This window comes from Ipomoea triloba, chromosome 13 (genome assembly GCF_003576645.1).
Source record: "Ipomoea triloba cultivar NCNSP0323 chromosome 13, ASM357664v1".
Lineage (NCBI taxonomy): Eukaryota > Viridiplantae > Streptophyta > Magnoliopsida > Solanales > Convolvulaceae > Ipomoea > Ipomoea triloba.
Genome location: NC_044928.1, coordinates 22,682,094 through 22,705,837, shown reverse-complemented (window position 1 = coordinate 22,705,837; position 23,744 = coordinate 22,682,094). Strand labels below are relative to the sequence as shown.

The following is a 23,744-nucleotide window of genomic DNA, read 5'->3' as shown; positions in this document are numbered from 1 at the left end:
TGTCTTCCATCTCAACTAAAAGACTAAGCTCATAATTAAATTGCACATTTATATTTAAATATTATATGCTTAACATGTACCACTGACCTGAACGGTGAATATTTGAATTTGTATTAGGTGTTGCGGAGGTTTATTGGTCTAAACAAAGTTTGTTTCAAAACTTTTGACTTTACCTGGTACAAACAACATAAGTTCTTATTCATACAATAGGATTTTCAAGTTTAATTTTTAAAAACTAAAAACACAAAAACAAAAAACAAAAAACAAAAAAAAACAAAACAAACAAACAAACAAACAAAAACAAAAACAAAAGAACAAAAACAAAAAAAGGGGCAAAAAAAAAAGTACAGAGACTTATGCATGATTCAAATAGCATTTTATTAAAAAAAATTTATTATAATGAGAAAAGAATTACTTGGTTCGTGGGAGCATGCACTTTGCTCTGACTTCATTACTCCTAGGCATGCACTACATTGATATGCTTTATAGTATATCTAAGAGAAAGACACGTTAAATATGATATCTTCTATTTAAACCTATGTTGTGCGTGGGACTATATACAAACTTTCCAACGTTATATATATATATAAGTCTACTCAAATGCGATTGCGTCTTCGGTACGGTCAGTGCGGCCGCTTTGAAATATACACCACTAGTATTAGAAAAATGCACAATAATGAATTGAAAATGCACAAATACATCAAAAAACACACAACACACTCAAAATAATGCACCATATATAACTCTCATGTCTCTAATTGTGCATTTCTTAACACTGTGTGGTGTATATTTGCATACCTAATAGTGTGTGTTTTGGTAATGCATACCTAATGGTGCATATTTGTGTTGTGCATTTTATAACATTGGATGGTGTATATTTGCATACATTTCCTAACTGTGAATGCTATTCTATTCCTGGCCTATCCTGCGAATCAATCGCACCATTAATGTAATAATGTAATAATACCACAATAATTGTGGTATTAAAAGTAAAATATTTATTTTCAAAAAAAAAAAAAGTAAAATATTCTGTATCACATACGTGATTTGTTTCGACTGATCTGCTCCATTAGCAATTTAGCATTATTAGGGATTTAGGGCAGTGCCAGTAAGGCAATAACCTTAACAAGAAAAGGTGGTACCAGAAAGTTTTGTAGCCCATCCGTAGTCTCTCATTTCTCAGTCCAAAACGGGCATAGGCCCATTAAAGAAGAACAAGACTACCATATTTTTTTTTTGAAAGCAATCCAAAAATAATTTTTTTTTTAATACAACTGACCCTATTTTGTAGTATCTGTTCATATATACTTTCTCAACCTGATAAAGCAGAAAGAATCAATTCATCTCCATGGAGACTCGATCTCATGACCTCCCATATGGGAGAGTTACTATATGTCATCTGAGCACAAAGTGCTTGAATACATTTGGAGAGTAGACTTCCAAACCTCTGCACTAGATTGGGAGTTAACCGCTTTCACTAGAGTATGAGCAAGTTGGCTCGCTAATAACCAAAGGAAGCAAACATAACAAGAACTAATCGAATTAATGAGACTAGCACATTCACTTAGGGCGAGACCTACATATGATAAAATTAGGGGTGTGTTTGGTTGACGGGTTTTGGTGTAAGGTATGGGTATCAAAGTGATTGTTATTGTTTGGTTGACAGGTTTTTAGAATACTACTATGGGTTTGGAATACCCCATTAATTGAAAAACCCATACCCTTATTAAATAAGGGGTTGTTTGGTTGGGTGTAATTTGGTTGGAGTTGTAATTCATTGAATTTCAATTCAATGAATTTGACAATTACAGTATTTGGTTGGAGGGAATTACAATTCATGGGGTACCCCCCATGAATTGTAATTCGGTGGAGAGGAGGGGCAATTATATGAGTGTAAAGACCATTTTGCCCTTCCTCTCAATCCTTTGTCTTTTTAAAATTTTTTTTTTTTGAAATTATAATAATAATAATAATAATAATATTATTATTATTATTATTTTAAAAGAATTATTATTATTATTATTATTATTATTATTATTATTATTATTATTATTATTATTATTATTATTATTACTACTACTACTATGACATAAGGGCATTTTAGTCATTCTGTCGCTTCTTACCTTTCAATTCCCTGTACTCCTATTCCTGCATACCAAACACTGTAATTTCAATTCCTACATTATTCATTGAATTACAATTCCACCGAATTACAATTCTTTTCCCCCCTAATTTCTTGCTCCCAACCAAACGCCCTGTAAGGGTTTCATTTCCCTTCTTCCTTTCTTTCCCAACTATTAATAACCATTATATTCTCATTCCACCCTACTACCAAACATGCAAAATACTTTTACCAAAACCCATTACCCTTACCAGTATTTGATACTCATACCGATTCTGATTCCCATGTGCGAACCAGCCTACCCTAGGTATATGATAAAACTATAGGGTGTGTTTGGTTCGCACATGGGAATCAGTATTTTAGGATCAATTGTTTTGATTTTTTGTTCATATTGTTGCTTTGGATGTCAGTATTTTAGGATCAATTGCTTTAATTTTTTGATTTTATATTGTTAAAACCTTTATTCCCATTATAGGGTCATACATAACCAAACATCAATATTTGCAATCATTCTAATTTCACCCTACTACCAAACATGCAAAATATTTTCACCAAAACCCATTACTATTACCAAATATTTGATTCTCATTCCGATTTCGATTCTCATGTGCGAACCAAACACACACTTAATATATTAATTAATAATCTTTACTTGACAAAAACTTGTGTGAGACCGTCTCACCATGAGACGGGCCGGGTCAAGATGCAAATGCAACACTTATATGCACAAATGTCATACTTATATGTTCAAATGTAATACTAATCAGGAATAAATTTTTTGTTACTTATAAGGGTAAATGTAATACTTTTAAGGGAAAATACAATACTTTTACATTTCGATTTAAAAGTATTACTTTTTTTCTCAAAAGTGTCGGCAAATGGATTAATTTGGCAGCAACCACAATGGTTAGGCAAGTTGCAAAGTTTGATCAAGAATGTTAGGCAAGTCCAAGAGTTAGGCACCTACAAAGTTTGAACAAAAATATTTATTGTTTGGTCCCTACATTTTAGGCTAACTACAAAATGACCCCAATTTCTCAACTATAAATAAGGAGGTCATTTGCCATTCTTGTCATCCCAAATCATTCTATTCTTCCCTCATATACTAGAGATATTAGAGAGTTTGTTGAGTGTATTTCTCCTTCCTAGCAAGAGAGAATTATCCTTGTTTTCTCCTTGTTAGTTAGAGAGTGGTTGTAACTCCTATTTTCTCATAGTGAAATTCTTCTACCCTTGCCCGTGGTTTTTACTCTAATTTGTTTAGGGGTTTTCCACGTAAAATCTGTGCCTCATTTATTTTTCTTTCTCAAATTATTGTTGCAATCTGATCTATCCCACTTCCGCGGGCGCAACAATTGGTATAAGAGCCTTCAGATATATTGTTCAGAATTTGTTTCAAGAACAATATGGCAGCGAAATTTGAGATTGAAAAATTCAATGGGAAAAATTTCTCATTGTGGTTTGAGATTGAAAAATTCAATGGGAAAAATTTCTCATTGTGGAAATTGATTGAAAAATTCAATGGGAAAAATTTCTCATTGTGGAAATTAAAGGTGAAGGCTATCCTGAGGAAAGACAACTGTCTAAAATTAAAGGTGAAGGCTATCCTGAGGAAAGACAACTGTCTAGCAGCTATCAGTGAAAGGCCGGTGGATTTTACTGATGACAAAAAATGGAGCGAGATGAACGTATTGTCAAGCATCGAGGAGAAGAAGACGGCCAAGGAGATTTGGGATCACCTCAACCGGTTGTACGAGGCCAAGTCACTGCACAACAAAATTTTCCTTAAGAGGAAATTATATACTCTTCGTATGTCAGAATCTACTTCAGTGACGGAACACTTAAATACGCTGAATACTCTATTTTCCCAGCTTACATCTCTAAGCTGTAAAATAGAGCCACAGGAGCGTGCGGAACTTCTACTTCAGAGTCTACCTGATTCGTATGATCAACTCATCATCAACTTAACAAACAACATCCTTACAGACTATCTAGTCTTCGATGATGTTGCAGCTGCGGTTCTTGAAGAAGAAAGTCGGCGCAAGAACAAGGAGGACAGACAAGTTAATCTGCAACAGGCAGAGGCATTAACGGTGATGAGAGGAAGGTCAACAGAACGTGGCCAAAGCAGTGGTTGTGGTAGATCAAAATCAAGTAAGAAGAATTTAAAGTGTTACAACTGTGGAAAGAAGGGTCACTTGAAGAAAGATTGTTGGAATTTACCTCAGAATTCCAATCCTCAAGGAAATGTTGCAAGTACCTCGGATGATGGAAGTGCTCTTTGTTGCGAAGCATCAATAGCCAGGGAAGGCAGAAAAAGGTTCGCGGATATATGGCTTATAGACTCGGGAGCCACATATCACATGACCTCAAGAAGAGAATGGTTCCATCATTATGAACCAATCTCAGGAGGATCTGTGTACAGCTGCGACGATCATGCCTTGGAGATTATCGGCATTGGAACCATCAAGCTGAAGATGTACGATGGAACAGTCCAAACTGTTCTGGATGTGCGGCACGTGAAGAGCCTGAAGAAAAATCTATTATCCTATGGAATATTGGATAATAGTGCAACCAAGATTGAAACACAGAAAGGAGTCATGAAGATTTTCCAAGGAGCGCTTGTGGTGATGAAAGGGGAGAAGATAGCTGCAAATCTATACATGCTGAAGGGAGAGACTTTGCAAGAAGTAGAGGCATCGGTTGCCGCATGTAGTCCAGACTCTACGCTGCTATGGCATCAGAAACTTGGGCACATGTCAGAACAAGGAATGAAGATTCTTGTGGAGCAAAAGCTACTTCCGGGGTTAACAAAGGTATCACTGCCTTTGTGTGAGCATTGTATAACAAGTAAGCAGTATCGTCTTAAATTTAGCACATCAAATTCTAGAGGCAAGGTTGTTCTAGAATTGGTTCACTCTGATGTGTGGCAAGCACCGGTTCCATCCCTAGGAGGGGCAAAGTATTTTGTCTCATTCATCGACGATTACTCTAGGAGATGCTAGGTGTACCCTATCAAGAGAAAGTCAGATGTGTTTGCAACTTTCAAAGCCTTCAAAGCACGGGTGGAACTTGATTCCGGGAAGAAGATCAAGTGTTTCAGGACAGATAATGGAGGGGAATATACAAGTGAGGAATTTGATGACTTCTGCAAGAAGGAAGGCATCAAAAGGCAGTTCACGGTGGCATACACTCCTCAACAAAATGGAGTGGCAGAGCGGATGAACAGAACCTTGCTGGAAAGGACAAGAGCAATGTTGAGGGCTGCGGGCTTAGAAAAAACATTCTGGGCAGAAGCAGTCAATACCGCCTGTTATTTGGTGAATCGAGCTGAAGACACCAATGGAGATGTGGACTGGTAAGCCTGTTGATTATTCAAACCTCCATATATTTGGAAGCATTGTGTATGCAATGTACAATGCCCAGGAAATTACAAAGTTGGATCCGAAGTCCAGGAAATGTAGATTCTTGGGGTATGCTGATGGAGTAAAGGGGTATCGCTTGTGGGATCCCACTGCCCACAAAGTTGTCATCAGCAGGGATGTTATCTTTGTAGAGGACAAGCTACAAAGAGGAGAAGTTGATGATAGCACGGAAAAAGAAAAGCCAGAAACTACTCAAATACAGGTAGAGGAGGAATTTGAACAAGATTCTTCTGAAGCAGAACCGGCGCACGAGGAACCAGAACCAGAACGCTCTGGAGCTCCAACAACTCGTCAATCAGACCGTGAAAGAAGACGTTCCACTTGGCACTCAGATTATGTTATGGAAGGGAATGTTGCATACTGCCTTCTAACAGAGGATGGTGAGCCATCAACCTTTCAGGAGGCGATAAACAGCTCAGATGTTTCTCAATGGACGGCAGCAATGCAGGAAGAAATAGAAGCTCTCCATAAAAATAATACATGGGAACTTGTGCCACTACCACAAGGAAGGAAGCCAATTGGTAACAAATGGGTCTTCAAAATCAAAAGGAATGGTGACGATCAAGTGGAGCGGTATCGTGCAAGACTGGTGGTGAAAGGATATGCTCAGAAAAAAGGTATTGATTTCAATGAAATATTTTCACCTGTGGTTCGACTGACAACAGTTCGTGTAGTTCTGGCGATGTGTGCTACATTCAACTTACATCTAGAGCAGCTAGATGTGAAAACGGTTTTTCTTCATGGAGATCTTGAAGAAGAGATATATATGCTCCAGCCTGAAGGATTTGAAGACAAAGAGAATCAGAACTTGGTTTGCAGGTTGAACAAATCTCTGTACGGTTTAAAGCAGGCGCCAAGGTGTTGGTATAAGAGATTTGATTCCTTCATCATGTGCCTTGGATACAACAGACTGAATGCAGACCCTTGTGCATATTTCAAGAGGTTTGGAAAAGATAACTTTGTTATATTGCTGTTGTATGTAGATGACATGTTGGTCGCAGGCCCCAACAAAAATCACATTGATGAATTGAAGGCACAACTGGCTAGGGAATTCGAAATGAAGGACTTGGGACCAGCAAACAAGATTCTAGGGATGCAAATTCACCGAGACAGAGGTAATAGGAAGATTTGGCTTTCTCAAAAGAATTATTTAAAGAAAATCTTGTCACGTTTCAGCATGCAAGATTGTAAGCCAATTTCTACCCCTCTTCCTATTAATCTCAAAGTATCCTCAAGTATGAGTCCTAGCAATGAAGAAGGGAGGATGGAGATGTCTCGAATACCGTATGCATCAGCGGTGGGGAGTCTAATGTTCGCTATGATATGTACAAGACCAGACATTGCGCAAGCAGTGGGAGTAGTTAGTCGGTACATGGCGAATCCAGGCAGAGAGCATTGGAACTGTGTGAAGAGGATCCTAAGATACATCAAGGGGACCTCAGATGTTGCATTATGTTATGGAGGATCAGACTTTATTATCAACGGGTATGTGGATTCTGACTATGCAGGGGATTTGGATAAAAGTAAATCTACGACAGGATATGTGTTCAAAGTTGCTGGTGGAGCTGTAAGCTGGGTTTCAAAACTGCAAGCAGTTGTGGCTACGTCAACAACAGAAGCAGAATACGTAGCAGCTACACAAACCAGTAAAGAAGCAATTTGGTTGAAAATGCTATTGGAGGAGCTCGGGCACAAACAAGAGTTTGTCTCTTTGTTTTGTGACAGTCAGAGTGCCTTGCATCTAGCAAGGAATCCTGCATTTCATTCAAGGACGAAACACATTTGCAGAAAATCCATACCACGGACAACGTAGTAGATTTCCTAACAAAGGTAATCAATGTTGATAAGTTTACTTGGTGTCGATCTTCCTGTGGCCTGATAGAGACGTAAGCGACATGGAAAGTGCAAGGTAGAAAGAATGGTGTGAAGATATGATTGTTACAATCTAATCTTCAAGTGGGGGATTGTCGGCAAATGGATTAATTTGGCAGCAACCACAATGGTTAGGCAAGTTGCAAAGTTTGATCAAGAATGTTAGGCAAGTCCAAGAGTTAGGCACCTACAAAGTTTGAACAAAAATATTTATTGTTTGGTCCCTACATTTTAGGCTAACTACAAAATGACCCCAATTTCTCAACTATAAATAAGGAGGTCATTTGCCATTCTTGTCATCCCAAATCATTCTATTCTTCCCTCATATACTAGAGATATTAGAGAGTTTGTTGAGTGTATTTCTCCTTCCTAGCAAGAGAGAATTATCCTTGTTTTCTCCTTGTTAGTTAGAGAGTGGTTGTAACTCCTATTTTCTCATAGTGAAATTCTTCTACCCTTGCCCGTGGTTTTTACTCTAATTTGTTTAGGGGTTTTCCACGTAAAATCTGTGCCTCATTTATTTTTCTTTCTCAAATTATTGTTGCAATCTGATCTATCCCACTTCCGCGGGCGCAACAAAAAGTATCATATTTGCCCTTATAAGTAAGGGGCACTTGTCAACATTACTTATTATGAAAAATGTATTACTTTTTCTCTTATAAATAACAAAAATTGTATTATTGATTAGTGTTATATTTGAGCATATAAGTATGACATTTGCATTGTGTTTTGACCCGATCCGACTCGTCTCACGAATAAGGATCCGTGAGACGGTCTCACACAAGTGTGACCCTCTTTACTTACATATTGATGGTTGATTTGACATCGAGTTAGGGATTAGATTACATTGGTTCATACATAAACCGTTCTTGAACTAACATGAAGCACTAGGGTAAAAACCAATGGTTTCTATGGTTTATAAAATGTATATTGTACTTTTAATTTAAACTAATTAAAATTATATATATATGGTACAGTGCTAAGATTAATACCTTGTTCTTTAGCCATAACAACATCCTCATTTAAGTCAACATTAGCTTTTGCTAACTCATCAAACACATAAGCCCAATTGAGTTTACTCCAAAGTTATTGCACAACTTTTGGACACTGAAAATCCATACCATTAAATAAGTAAGAAATTCAAAAACACTTCCAAGAGTTTTTGAATTAATGAAAGAAACAATCTTACATTATAAATACTTACATAATAGTAGATCAGTCACATCAAGTAAAAGTGGTAAAAATTGACTAAGGAGAAGGGTGTAAATTAAGAGGTGACTTATGGTGATAACAAGTGGGTGGACGGGGTTGATTGAGATATGATAACCACTTATTTCATAAGTGGACATGGTTGATTGAGACATGCCAACCACTCGTTTCATAGGATGCAAGCACTATAAATAGGTGCGCCCTTACCCCCCTCCCCGCCCTTTTCTAACATCATTGATCCAATTAGCAACGGGACATGTAATCCAATGATTTTCTTTTCTCTACCCTCCTCCTAATCACAATACTAGAGTTTAAATCACGCCCAACTAGCGTCTTAAGGGTTAGAGTCAACTGACAATACTAGAGTTTAAATCACGCCCAAGTAGCGTTTTAAGGGTTAGAGTCAACTGTATTGTCTAATTTCTGACTTTTTTAATGCACAAATAATGTTAATAGCCAATAAAACTACTTGTAGAAAATTAAACTTTGTTTCATGTTATAGATGGCAATTAAAAATATGAGAATATGAATGTAATTTAAGTTGATGGATCGGAATTGCAGTATTTAGCAAGTTTTGGTATACATATAATACATAGTCCGTACGTGGTTTAAAAGTGAATACCTGTCAAGTGATTAGTGATTACCCAATAAAGAAGATCAGAGTTGGAGATGATGAGAGGCATGCAATTCAGTTAAAGAATGGAATGGAATCTCCTTAGGTAGTTTATAGACATGGGAAATCATTTCTTTAACTGCACACCACTTTTGCTCTCCTCCCACACGTATTCCCCCGCCAAAACATGCAATTTATTTCCTCCCCCCCTCCCTCTTCCATCACCAAATCAATTTCTTCTTACCAAACATTATGGCTGCATTTCATCTCCCAATTTTCTTCACTTTTTTCTTTATATTTTCAGGTATTTTTCATTTTCATCAGTTATTACATTACATAAGCTTTTAATTTTCAAGTTTGAAATCAATAAAATTTGCTTCCTTCTCAACTATTTAAAATGTGTCAATTTTATTTAGCCTACCCTGCAAATTAGATATGTCACATTTAGTTTTTTTTTTTTTTTTTTTTTTGAGAATATGTCACATTTAGTTTTCATAAATATTAAAAGTAACACATTCGTTGGCAACTTCAAACTCAAAATAAAAAGAGTATTAATTGATCGATTAAAATTAACCTTGATTTTTATGGAAAGGAAAACCCCTTCCAATAATATGAGCATTGGTGGATACTTTAATTTGTACTTTTTTTTTTCTTAATAATTGTTATCGCATTCAAGCTAATTATTTAGCACACATGAGATAAATGCGGCAAATTATACCATGGACCAGTTCTATCTTGCATTGTAAACCTTGGTTCAAAAATAATTTTCAGTTTATGTAGTTGTAGTCGAGACATTTTAATTTGTACATGTAGTTGACAGTTTATGTACATATTACAGAGTATGTTAACTGAAGCTACAGAATTTTTGTATCAGTGTTCATAATGCAATTAAATATTTGTTATGTAAGATCATTTATACTTAAATTAAATTTTAATATCTTTCAAAAAAAATTTAAATTTTAATAAAATTTTACTAAAACTATCCTTTATTGCTTTCAACTAGGGGCAAGAATTTGTGAAGGTGCGAGAGTTTTCACAATAGTAAACGGGTGCAAAGAAACGATTTGGCCGGCGGTGATCCCGGGGGATAACTTCAACGGCGGCGGGTTTGCATTAAAACCCGGCCAGTCCGTGGTTTACACGGCCCCGGCGGCGTGGAGCGGGAGAATATGGGCCCGAACCGGGTGCAATTTCGACCGGACCGGCAACGGTTCGTGCCAAACCGGCAGCTGCGGCACAACTCTGAAATGCTCAGGCTCGGGCAAAACCCCGGTCTCGCTGGCGGAATTCACCCTGGCCGCCCCGGACTTCTACGACGTCAGCCTCGTCGACGGCTTCAACGTGCCGATGTCGGTGACGCCGCTGAACGGCAAGGGGAATTGCAGCGTGGCCGGGTGCGTGGCGGACCTGAGGCCCAACTGCCCGTCGGAGCTCGCCGTTAAAGCCGACGGGAAGACAATCGCGTGCCGGAGCGCGTGCGATGTTTTCAATACCGACGAGTACTGCTGTAAGGGCAATTATGGGAACCCCTCGACTTGCCAGCCCACCTATTACTCCAAGAAATTCAAGACGGCTTGCCCCACCGCGTACAGTTACGCGTACGATGATCCTACCAGCATTTTCACTTGCTCCTCGGCCGACTATGTTGTCGCTTTCTGCACCTCCAAGAAGCGCCAAGTATGCTCGTACCACGACCACCGCCTCGGATGCAGTGGATCAAATGGGTTCAGATCGTTAATCACCGGATTCTTGATGGTTCTTGCACCTATTTTATGCTTCATTTTTTAAATATATATGCATGTTCACACAGGAATGGAAAAATACTATACAGTATATATGTCTATGTATCCTTGTAATGAAGAGTAAGTGAATTCTTCTTTATCAATATTATTATTCTTTTTTTTTTTTTATCAATATCTATTTTTCTATTTTTCCGGATGTTATCATTTAAATATATTAGGGAAAATGGCACTTTCCCCCTCTATGTTATGTGCATATAACACTTTTCCCCATGTGTTATTAAAGTGACAATTTTTCCCACTGAAATGTTAAATTGACATTGTTACCCTTAAAGATAATTATTTCATTTATTTTTATTCTCCAACAAATTATTATTTATATGTATGGATGATCACGATTCGGTTCGAACCTAACCAAACACTGTAACAATCATACCGAAATAGTATGGACGGTTTTGGTTACGATTCAGAACCGAAAAATTTAAAATTAAATAATTGTTGAACCGTGAACCGGAACTTAGCCACAGTCATATACAGTGAAAATGATCAAACACTTATTTTGATAAATCGGTACGGTTCGGTTCCAATTTCGATTTTGAACCGCCAATCAAAACTTATGTATTTATTTATTTATTTTTATAATTTTATTTCTTATTTAAAAATAGTCTAAATTTAACAATTATTTTATTTTATTTTTTCGGTTCTGAATCGTAACCGTAACCGTCTATATTATTTAAGTTCAATTGCTACAGTATTCGATTAGATTCGTATCGAACCGTGATCTTCCATATATATTAGTAACAATTGACTGGAGAATAAAAATAAATGAAATAGTTATTTTAAGGGCAAAAATGTCAATTTAACATTACAAGGGAGAAAACTACTACTTTTAAAATAACTGAGGGAGAAAAACAACCACTTTAATAACACAGGGGGGAGAAGTGCTATAAGCATATAACATAGGGGGAAAAAGTGCCATTTTCCCAATATATTATTCTTTGATATAGAATATAATAACTTCATGTCCAAGTAGATGTGAATTCAATTATTACCTTAGATATAGTAATGATCTTCATGTGATGAGAAAATGTCTCAATTTATAACATGTTATCATATCAGTACAAACGTTCTACATTCTTGGTGACGATCCTGTGTAATGCTTGTAAGAATTAAAACTGAAGTATATGAAATATATAGGATCTAACCTCCAGTCATAGTTATTTGTTTGATGATTGCCTGAACTGCTCCAGATGCTTGAGCTTCCTGATTATTTTTCTCTCACTTGACTCAACTCCCTTAGATGGTGTATGAGACTTAATGTCAAGCAGTGAGGGGATTAGATGGCTTTATATAGTTGCATTCCATCAATGCACTAATCCTGAAATTTCCTTCTTTAATTATTTGCACCACTTTCTGGATAAGGATAATAATGACAGATAATGGGGAGACAATGGATCCCTAATTCAAGGCAATAATGAAGTTAGTGGATCCCTAATTAAAGGCGCGGATAGGTTTAGTAAACCCACCCTTTTGTCCTTTTCATTAATGTCCTTACATTCTCCCACTTGGTGCAAATATCAAACTCAAAATACAAGATAACACTAACCATAATGATATGTCCTCATTAGTGCGAGTAGTATCCATTATGATCAAATGTAAATTGCCTTCAAGCACTTAATTAGGAAATAAAACTTCATGAAATAAACCATATGTTTATTTCTAATCCTACTGAAGTATTTCTCAACAAATTAAAGTGTACACATTTGAGAAAATTTCCATATGTAAAAGAATTTCATTAAAACTGAATGTATATATATACAAATTACAAAGTGGACGAAAGTCCCATTTTTTCAACAAGATCCTTGAATTTAAATGGAGGCATGCCTTTAGTCAAAGGATCTGCTAGCATCAACTCAGTACTAATATGCTGAATGACCACAACTTTCTCTTTAATGCGCTCCCTGATAGCTAAAAACTTAATGTCGATGTGTTTACTTCGACTTCCACTTTTATTATTTTTAGCTAGGAAGACAGCAGCTGAGTTATCACAGCAAACTTTTAACGGCTTAGATATAGAATCCATGATTCTAAGCCCAGAGATGAAATTCTTTAGCCATACACCTTGTGAAGTTGCCTCAAAGCATGAAACAAACTCGGCTTCCATGGTAGAAGTGGCAATTAAAGTTTGTTTAACACTTCTCCATGATATAGCCCCACCGGCCATGATAAAGATGTACCCTGATGTTGATTTTCGTGAATCAACACAACCGGCAAAGTCTGAATCAGAATACCCAATGACGTCCAATAGATCCGTCTGCTTAAACACGAGCATATGATCTTTGGTACCCTTAAGATACCGCATAACCTTCTTTGCAGCTCTCCAGTGGTCTAAACCCGGATTACTTTGATATCGACCTAGCATTCCCACAGCAAAGGCAATGTCCGGTCTGGTACAGACTTGGACATAACCAAGACTACCAACAACTGAAGCATATGGAATATCCTTCATGGATTCTCTTTCAAAATCATTCTTTGGACATTGATCCAAACTCAACTTATCTCCCTTCGCAATAGGAGCAACACTTGGTGAGCAATCCTTCATCCGAAATCTTTCTAAAATTTTGTTAATATAGGCTTCTTGTGATAGACCCAAAACACCACGTGATCTATCTCTATGGATCTTTATGCCAATGACATAAGATGCCTCGCCCATATCCTTCATATCAAAATTATTAGAAAGAAATTGCTTTACCTCATGTAGCATCCTTTTATCATTTGTTGCAAGTAAAATGTCGTCCACATATAAAACAAGAAAACATATTTTACTCCCACTTACCTTTTGGTATATACAATTATCTATTGGACTTTCAACAAAACCATATGAAGAAATAATCCCATCAAATTTTATATACCATTGGCGGGAGGCTTGTTTTAATCCGTAAATGGACTTCTTGAGCTTGCAAACCAAATGCTCACCTTTAGCAACTAGAAGAGAAACCTTCAGGTTGTTTCATATAAACCTCCTCTTCTATATCACCGTTAAGGAATGCTGTTTTCACATCCATTTGTTGTAGTTCAAAATTGAAGTGTGCAACTAAAGCCAAAATGATACGAAGTGAATCTTTCTTTGACACAGGAGAAAATGTCTCTGTGTAATCGATTCCTTCTTGCTGAGTGAATCCTTTAGCAACAAGTCTAGCCTTGTATCTTTCAATGTTGCCTAATGAGTCTCTTTTGGTTTTATAGACCCATTTACAGCCAATAGCCTTGGCATCATTAGGCAACTCTACAAGGTCCCAAACATCATTGCTCCGCATGGAACTCATTTCATCTTTCATGGCTTCATACCATAAATCAGATTCCTTACAACTTATGGCTTGTGAAAAGGTTTCAGGATCATTTGTTTCTCCAACATTGCTTTCTTGTAAATACACTATATAATCACTAGGAATTGCCGATTTTCTAATTCGAGTAGATCTTCTTAATGCTGGACTACCTTCTCTTTGAAGAGTTGATGGTTCAACTTCCTCTTCAGGAATTTCCTGAATTGGTTGATCTACTAGAATAATCTCAGCATTTTGTGGAATTTCATCAATAGGTTGTTCAATACCCGTGTGATCCTGAGGGGTATTTTGATCTAGTATCAACCTATCTAATGATGTAGAAGGATGGAGTTCATTATGTTCTTGAGTAGGAATTAAATCCTTGAACCGATCCCTCCCACTAATCAAATCATCTTCAAGAAATTTGGCATTTCTTGATTCCACAAACCTAGTAGAATGAGATGGATAGTAAAATCTGTAACCCTTCGAGGACTGTGCGTATCCAACAAAGAAACCACTTATAGTTCTCGGGTCCAACTTCTTTTCTTGTGGGTTATATATACGCACTTCAGACGGACATCCCCAAACACGCATATGTTGCAAACTCGGTTTCCAACCTTTAAACAATTCAAAAGGTGTCTTTGGGACAGCCTTAGTTGGAACACGGTTTAATATATACGTAGCCGTTTTCAGTGCTTCAAACCACAAGAACTTAGGAAGTTTTGAGTTGCTAAGCATACTTCTGACCATGTCAAGAAGTGTTCGGTTTCTTCTTTCAGCAACACCATTTTGGTCCGGAGAACCAGGCATGGTGTATTGGGCGACAATCCCATGTTCTTGAAGAAACTTAGCAAAAGGACCAGGTGTTTGTCCATTTTCAGTGTATCTACCATAATATTCACCACCTCTATCTGATCTTACTATTTGTATTCGCTTTCCACATTGGTTCTCAACTTCAGCCTTAAAAGTTTTGAAGGCATCCAATGCTTCATATTTATTAGAAAGCAAATACATATATGTAAACCGTGAATAATCATCAATAAAGGTGATAAAATATTTGTGGCTTATTATGTCCATATCCGGACAACATATATCAGTATGTATGATTTCTAATATGGTAGAACTCCTTGTGGCACCTTTCTTAGACTTGTTTGTTTGCTTTCCCTTAATGCAATCTATACAAGTCTCAAAATCAGTATAATCAAGAGTACTAAGTACCCCCATCATTTACTAATTTCTTAATTCTTTCAATAGAGATGTGACCTAATCTCCGATGCCATAACATATAGGAATTCTCATTAATACTTGGTCTTTTAGTGCTAGTATGAACATGTAAAGAATTATATGTAGAATTGCTTTGTAGATTAATGCGATAAAGACCATCAGACAAAGTACCATTTCCAACACAAGTTGATTTATTAAAAATCACAATAGACTTGTCTTGAAACTTAAATGAAAATCCTAATGGTACAAGCCTTGAAACAGAAATCAAGTTTCGTGAGAAACTTGGTACATAAAAGGTCTTTTCCAAAATTAAAACAAAGCCACTACTTAATACTAATTCACACGTTCCAACCGCTTCAACTTGTGAGCCCATCTTGTTTCCGGATAAGATAGTCTGCTCACTTCCCACTGGCTTCCTTAAGGCTTGAAGTCCCTGTAAGGAATTTGCAATATGGATTGTTGATCCAGAATCAATCCACCAAGTATTAGTGTTAACTTCAGACATATTAGATTCATAACATACAAATGAGGATAGATTACCTTTGTTCTCAAGCCATTTCTTGAATTTGATGCAATCTATCTTAAAGTGTCTTTTCTTTTTACAGAAAAAACACCTTCGCATCTTCTTTATATCAGCTTGAGGTTGGCTTTTTCCCTTAGCCTTAGTGGTACTACGAGATTTGCCCTTTCCTTGCGGTATGGAAAGCATAACACTTTCACCCATTTCCATTGAAAGCCTTTCCTCCTCTTCAACACACATGGTCATTAAATCAACGATAGACCAATTTTCCTTATGCGTGTTATAAGAGATTTTAAATGGCTCATAATGATGTGGAAGTGTATTTAACACATGATGTACCACAAAGGTATCCGGCAAAACTACCCCGAGTTTTTTCAGTTGGTTTGTTATATCCTGAAACTTCATAATGTACTCACGTACACCCTTAACAGTGTTTAAACGAAGGGAAGAAAATTTCATAATAAGGGTGCTAGTTAAAGACTTCACTGAGCTTGCATATTGAGCGTCAAGGGCCTCAAGCAAGGGCTTGACATCTGTATATGCGTCAACAATACCACGAACTGAATCCGAAACATTAGACTTGATCAAAATTACACTGAGCCGATTGGATCTCTCCCATCGCTCATATAGTGCAATTTCATCAGGTGTACTTGAATTTGTAGGGATTTGTGGTTTATTGTTATTGACAGCATAGTCCAACTCTTTCCACCCTAAATTCAAGAGAATCCTTTCTTTCCAAACCTTATAGTTGTCACTACAGAGTTGGGGAATTTGAATGGTCAAATCAGTATGAGTAACGGGTTGAGATGCTGTAAAGACCAAAAGGTTCATATCAGTTTTGAGGCACACATAGAACCGAATTGCATACATTACCAATGTAAATGATGCATAAGATAGACTTGAATGCCATAAAAATTACCTGTGGGCTAAATTTTTACGCATAATGAATCTATCAAAACTTAATGGTGGAAACGGAATGGGTACGATTATAGTTTGATTTTCCACACATAATAACAAAACTACCAAACTGTATGCCGATACATAATTGCCTGTGGGCGAAATTATGATCACAACTCAGTATTTTATTCCAATTAATCATACAAATGTAACAAAATTGCCTGTGGGCGAAATTTTATTATATTACGTATGATTGATCGCAATTTATGCCTAAACTTTATGTGATTTATTAAAACTTAATATACAATCTCAATTAAATTAAGGATGTTGTGGCTACTCCTTAATTAACTAAAATCGTATTATCACATCGGCATAGATTTATTTAAAGCCTAACAAACAAATTGTACTGACATATGATAAACAATTCCCAAGTATACTCCCAGGAAAGTTGGTAGGTGCTAAGGCTCCTTTAAAAACCAACTCCTTAGACAGAGTAGGGTCGCAAGGGGACTAGTAGCAATATGGCTGAAGATACTATGGTAATTTCAGCCAGCAAGGCGTTTTAAGCCAGGGCCATAGAACTAGTGTTCCTCCCCAAGAACTTTCCCTGGTTCATGCATTCTCACATTCAATGTACAATAGTTTGGAAGTCCTATATGAATGTAAATTCACTTACAGTTAAGGCTTTAAATAGGGTATACTATCCTTTTAGGATTCTTTAATGTGCCAATAATTAAACACAATTGAAGATTGATAATATGCCTAATCTATCCTTAAAAGGCACTAATTCACCTAAAAGGCACTATACCATGCATAATAAACATTTAATTCAGACCTAAAAGGCTCTAAATTCATCCTTAAAGAACATGTTTTTTCTAAATGTATAATTATAACAATCAAATAATTATTGCAATAAATATACAAAGCATGCTCAAATTATAATGAGAATTTTAGAAATTGGGTTCGTCCAAGAAATTGGGAAAATTAATCCAATCCTCAAATTAGATGGGCCCAATATTTACAACAAGCATAAATAGTCAAAATAGGCCCATAAAATTATAAAAGAAAGCCCAATCAATTATAATCCATCATCATTTTCTTCATTTAGTTCAATAATAAATAGGCCCAAGCCAATAAACCATAAAAATAGGCCATTATAATATTGGCCCAAGCCCATAAACCTTAATATCTCGTTCTCCATCTTCAATTCAGCCATAAACCTAGCTGCCTAATAATATATACACGCAGCAGCTTCAACCTTTCAACAATGGAGAGAAAGAGAAAACGCGAAGAGGGAGAGAGAGACGCGGAGGAAGAGGCCGCCGTCGCCACTGCCGATGCACACCACCACCGACCACGAAGAGCAACTTCGTCGCCAAAACCAGATCCGCCGTCGCCGTTCGTGACTCCAGCCACCGTCGACTACAGAGGTTGCCGGCACGTCGATAACAACCAAAAGATCCGGCGAACACTCCGATAAAGGGAAGGCAGTAGATTTATTTTTATAACTTTATTTCAAAATTATTTTTCTTTATATTTCGAAAAAAAAAATAATTCGTGTATGTATATACACATATGAAATCCAGATATATATGTACATACGGAAAAATCGCAAAGCATAAATATATGTATGCATTTAACAGAATAATAATATTCAACTGCATACATATTCAAACAAATAACTAGGCAGAGATTATATTTTTGCTCTGATACCAACTGTAAGAATTAAAACTGAAGTATATGAAATATATAGGATCTAACCTCCAGCCATAGTTATTTGTAAAATTCTATGTTTTGCTTTAAAATTGTCCAAATTCAACAATTAATTTTTTCATCTATAATTTTTTGAAAAATAGTTAATCAAATATTTAAACTTTAATGTTAAACTAAAAAATAAAAATAATTTTGGGCTTGCACTTAATTTTTTCAAGATTAAGTTCTCTACATATCTTATTGAAATTTCATTAAGAATCAAAGCCCACGTAGTTCTCTTACCTTTTTTAGTTGTGTTTTTTTAAGAGTCAGTTTGTTCCCCTTTAGTTGCAATGGTTGTTGTATCATTGAAAAAGAAATCGATAATGATGGTAGATTTATCATTTTCCTATTGTCTAAGTTTTGTCAATCCCCAACCGTCCAACATGTTTCCACCTACACTAAATTCTTGTTCTACAGCCACAGTAGAAGTTTCAAAATTTTGTTTTGCAATAATAGATAAAATAAGAAAAAAAAATGTCATGGTTTTTCCACCACCGCAAAACATCAAAATCACCACCATTATCAAAAAATACAAAATCAGTATTTAAATAAATTTCTACCTTGGATAATGGTAGAGATGATGCTGAACCTATCCCGCTTGTCCGACGACTTTTACCCACTCTAGCTAACATGTTAAAGCCTCGAATTCGTTGAGATAATTGCAAGCTTTGCGAACTACTCCGAGAAAACATACTAATATATGATCACCATGAAATTCATAAAGTTTACCAACAATATTTACATCATAAATTAAAAATAAATGTGTTACCAACTCAGTTACATGCGGTTGATTTGTTGTTCATATTAGATTTGTAAATGAGTTGTTTGTGTTTTTTATGGCTGCTGTCTTCTTTTCATAATTTGTTTTTTTTTTTTTTTTGTTGTTAGACTCTGTGTGCATTTGAGTTTGCAGTGTGTGCATACGTATAATTATTTTTTGCCGTTTGCAATCTAGCTATTAGAGTTAGTCATTTTTTTGTATTTGTTTAGCAAATTTAATGATCTCATTAGTTTAGGTTTATTTAGGTATGAAAATTAAGGCTTATTAAGTTTTTGTTCTTTTAAAAAAAAAAAAAAACTTTTTTGTAATAATATGTCATAAGTAAACTTAAGCATTATTAATTGTTTGAGTTTTTCAGTTCATAATAGTTTCAGTAGGGGTAATGGAGTTGGTTCCATGTCGGTTTCGTATGTCTTGGTGTGACACAACAAACCAAGTTGATTGTGGGGCCTTTGCGATGCGACACATGGAGACGTATATTGGTCAATTGGTCTCGCACTGGCAATGTGGGTTTAAGAAAGGGGATGTGGAGTCTTTGCAGTCATTTAGGATGTATTTCATGAAGGAGATCATGCTCTCACATATTAATGTGCATCGCAAGAAGAATTACAATGATTTGACCCAATATGCTTCCATCCACTGTTGCTTAATTTCATTGTGTGTTGCATTTGTTTTTTGGTTTTTCTTTTTGTCATACTACTACTATTTCACGGTGGGATTTTACTGTTTAGCTCTTATTCCTTGTTGGTTCTTTCAATCTAAATTATAACAATATTTTTGCTTTATCGTTTTATTCTTTCATAGTGTTGTGTGCACTTGGATTGCTTTTTTCAACAATTGGTGTCGTATGTTTGCACACGTTTCAATTTCAATTACACAGTGTTCTTAGTAAACATGCACACACTTTATCACTCTTATTTTCCCAGTTGTTTGCCTAGACTAATTTGCTCACATCTTAATCTATCATTCATTTTTTCCTTCTTCTTCTTCTTCTTCTTTCCTTTTTTTNTTTTGCATAGACCAGTTCGCACACTGTTTGCACACGCTTTTGCGATATCATGCACACACCACAAAACCTTAACGTATGTCTGCACGCGCTTACTTTCTGTTTGCACACGCCATTTCACAACGCTACCCCATCTTTGCACACGTCCATGCATTGTTATGCTCACGCTGACTTCGTAAAAATTTTTGCAACTCAAACTGTACATTTTAGATCAACATATCTATACATTTACGCACACACAATGCAAACTCTTCCACATTATTATAATATCCCTTGTATTATTTTGATAAAAAAAAAATCATATATGGTACAACAACTTTATTGTAGTCTATAACAAAATAAAATGCTAGGATGTAGTTGTAGTCTATTAATCATCCACTGTTTCCATTTCTTTTCTCAAAGCACAGTTACGGCTGTTGTGGCCATCACTTTTGCCACACGTGGCGCACGTGCGCTCTCCTTTTGTTTTCTTCTCCGCGGCAATCTCTTTAGCTGATTTGAGGCGCTTACCTGATCCCTTATTCTTGGCCACTTTTGGGCAGTGTATTCTCGTCGTGGAAGGTCCCCCTAGATCATAGAACCCTTGAACTGAGTTAGTTTGCTAAACCTGAGGCTTGTACACCGTGTCTTCATGGATGAAACATTTTTCTTTCTCTTTTAATCTATGCAAGGTGATGATGCAGTCTATCCGTCCTTCTATTTGCCAATCTGATATAACTCAAGAATGTTTTTCTGACAACAAATACATATTGCATCCCAACTAAAATTACTAAATCCACTCAGGATGGAGAATAAGCTAAACAAACATGCAAATAAGAGAGAATTTGTGAACTGATTTTTACAATTATGTGCGTTAAAGGACAAAAAATTAACCAAATGCACACACCGTTTCCTCTTTGTGCAAACACCCCCCCTTCCAGCTAACCACTCGTTTTGTATCCATCAATTCCCACATTTTTTCCATCAACCGTCTGCACACGTTTTCATGAACATATGCACACACCTCACTACTCTTATTTATTACACTCCTATGCATGCCCCAGTTTGCACACCCCGTGTTCTCTTTGTGCAAACGCCCCCTGTCCAGGTAAACACTCCTTTGTTTCCATCAATTTGCATACGTGTTACGCGATGATGCACACGGCTCTATTAACATACTAGTGCACAATATTGGTCTTAATTTTTTCTTCTACCCTGTCTTCCTTTTTTTTTTTTTTTTTTTTTCCTTATCAATTTACACACTTTTTCACGAACAAATTTTCATATCGTACCTACTTTTATTTATTACACTTCTTCACATGCACCTGCTTGCACACACCTAACTCTTTCTTGCACATACACCATAACCTCTGTGCAATTTCACAACACTAACATCCCTTACAACTCTAATTTTCCTGCATGTGGTTAGGCTCTAGTTTGCACACGCATCACAATTTTTTCCCCATTTGTTTTATCCACCATTTTGCGCACGCCTTACGTAACCATTCTCTCACACTATAATTTCAACGTCAGGTTCTACTTCTTAAACTCGTACTACCATACGTTTGCAACCAATATACACTCGAATGCACTCACCACCATCAATCATTCACTCTTTACACCTAGCAAAACAAAACCCTAAAAAAAAAAAAAAAAAAAAACCTTGTGCAATCGTACCTGTGTTCCCAATTGGAGATGGTGACTCCATTGTTACCATGGTCTCCATGTTACCATAGAATAACTTATTTGAATATCATATATCGCCAAAGACCTTGTAGTCAAGTGGCATCCAGTGTCCCAATTAACACTCCCACATGGATGATGGGTGTGGGATTGAACAGATACTACATTGTAATAAAAAAAAAAGTTTGATTATATGTCAATACTTCATAAAAAAAAAATCATATATCCTCTTTTTACATGTGTATCTTCTCATTTATATATGGACATAATATTAATTACATTTTCAAACTATATAAAGATTATTGCTTACATTACTAATTTACCCTTTCTCCTTCTTTAAATACATTTTATCCAACATTTGGTAATCAATCATGACCATTAAATAATGATAAATGGATGCACAAGATATGGTCTCGCGATCTTACCTAAGCAAGTGATATATATATATATATATATATATATATATATATATATATATAATCACTTGCTTAGGTAAGATCGTGAGATTAGATCTTGTACATCCATGTAATATCTTTTAATGGTCTAGATTGGTTGGCACACACTCCGTTCGCACACATTTAATCACCGTTCGCACACACTTCTACTTGGAATCTTAATCAATCTAGACTATTAAAAAATTTTGAGATCAAATCTTATACATCAATCTAAAATTTTTTAATGGTCTAGATTGTTTGACACACCCACTCTGTTCGCACACTTTTAAATCACCGTTCGCACACACGTAATAACTGTTCGCACACATTTAATCACCGTTTGCACACATTTAATTACCGTTTGCACGTTCATTTAGCTATATCAATAGATCAGTGAATGTGTGTGCTCACACTTTAGCCCGGGCTGCACGTTCGTACACTGATCTTCATAGTTGGTTTGGTGTCCCCCCTCATTGTATTTCTTAATTGATTAATTGAGTTTGTTTCTTTCAAAAAAAAAAATTACCGTTTGCACACATTTAATCACCGTTCGCACACATTTTTATCACCGTTTGCACACACTTCAACTTAAAATCTTAAATCAATCTAGACCATTAAATTATTACATGAATGCAAAAGATCTGATCTCACAATCTTACCTAAACAAGTGATCTCATATTATCCTAACTCTACATATATAACTCTACAACAATTCATGTTCTTTTAGCCTACTTTTTATTAATCATTTTAATTAATATACTATACAAGTTTATATTATATTTCATTGTATTCGAATTACTTTAGAAAAACTTAAAGTTGATCTAAGTAAAAGAATTTAAAATTAAAACGTATTTATGAATATAGTGTAATTCAAATTATTTTATCTTCTTTTTTGAAAGGAAATTATTTTATCTAATTGATTATGTTTCATATTTTTTTCATAAATATTTTCATATTTTCACCACTCAAGTATATTTTTGACTTCGACCTAACTATCATGTAATCTATTAAAAACATTATATTGTAATTTATAATGTATTTTGTATTTTAACCTTATTATGTTTGATATTTTATCATTGATATTTCTAATATCATTTAAACTTTGCTCCCGCTAAGTTAATTTTTTTGGATCCATCCCTTCAAAAGCCTACAGAATTACTGG

At 35.8% G+C, this 23,744-nt stretch overlaps 1 protein-coding gene across 1 annotated transcript; it reads left to right on the top strand.

Annotated features, from left to right (window-relative positions):
- The first annotated feature begins 9,470 nt into the window (after nucleotides 1-9,470).
- LOC116002597 (pathogenesis-related thaumatin-like protein 3.5) lies at nucleotides 9,471-11,149 on the top strand. The gene is made up of 2 exons (XM_031242762.1): nucleotides 9,471-9,545; nucleotides 10,245-11,149. The coding sequence occupies exons 1-2, from the start codon at nucleotides 9,494-9,496 to the stop codon at nucleotides 11,027-11,029; spliced, it is 837 nt and encodes a 278-aa protein (XP_031098622.1). The 5' UTR covers nucleotides 9,471-9,493; the 3' UTR covers nucleotides 11,030-11,149.
- Nucleotides 11,150-23,744: the final 12,595 nt, after the last annotated feature.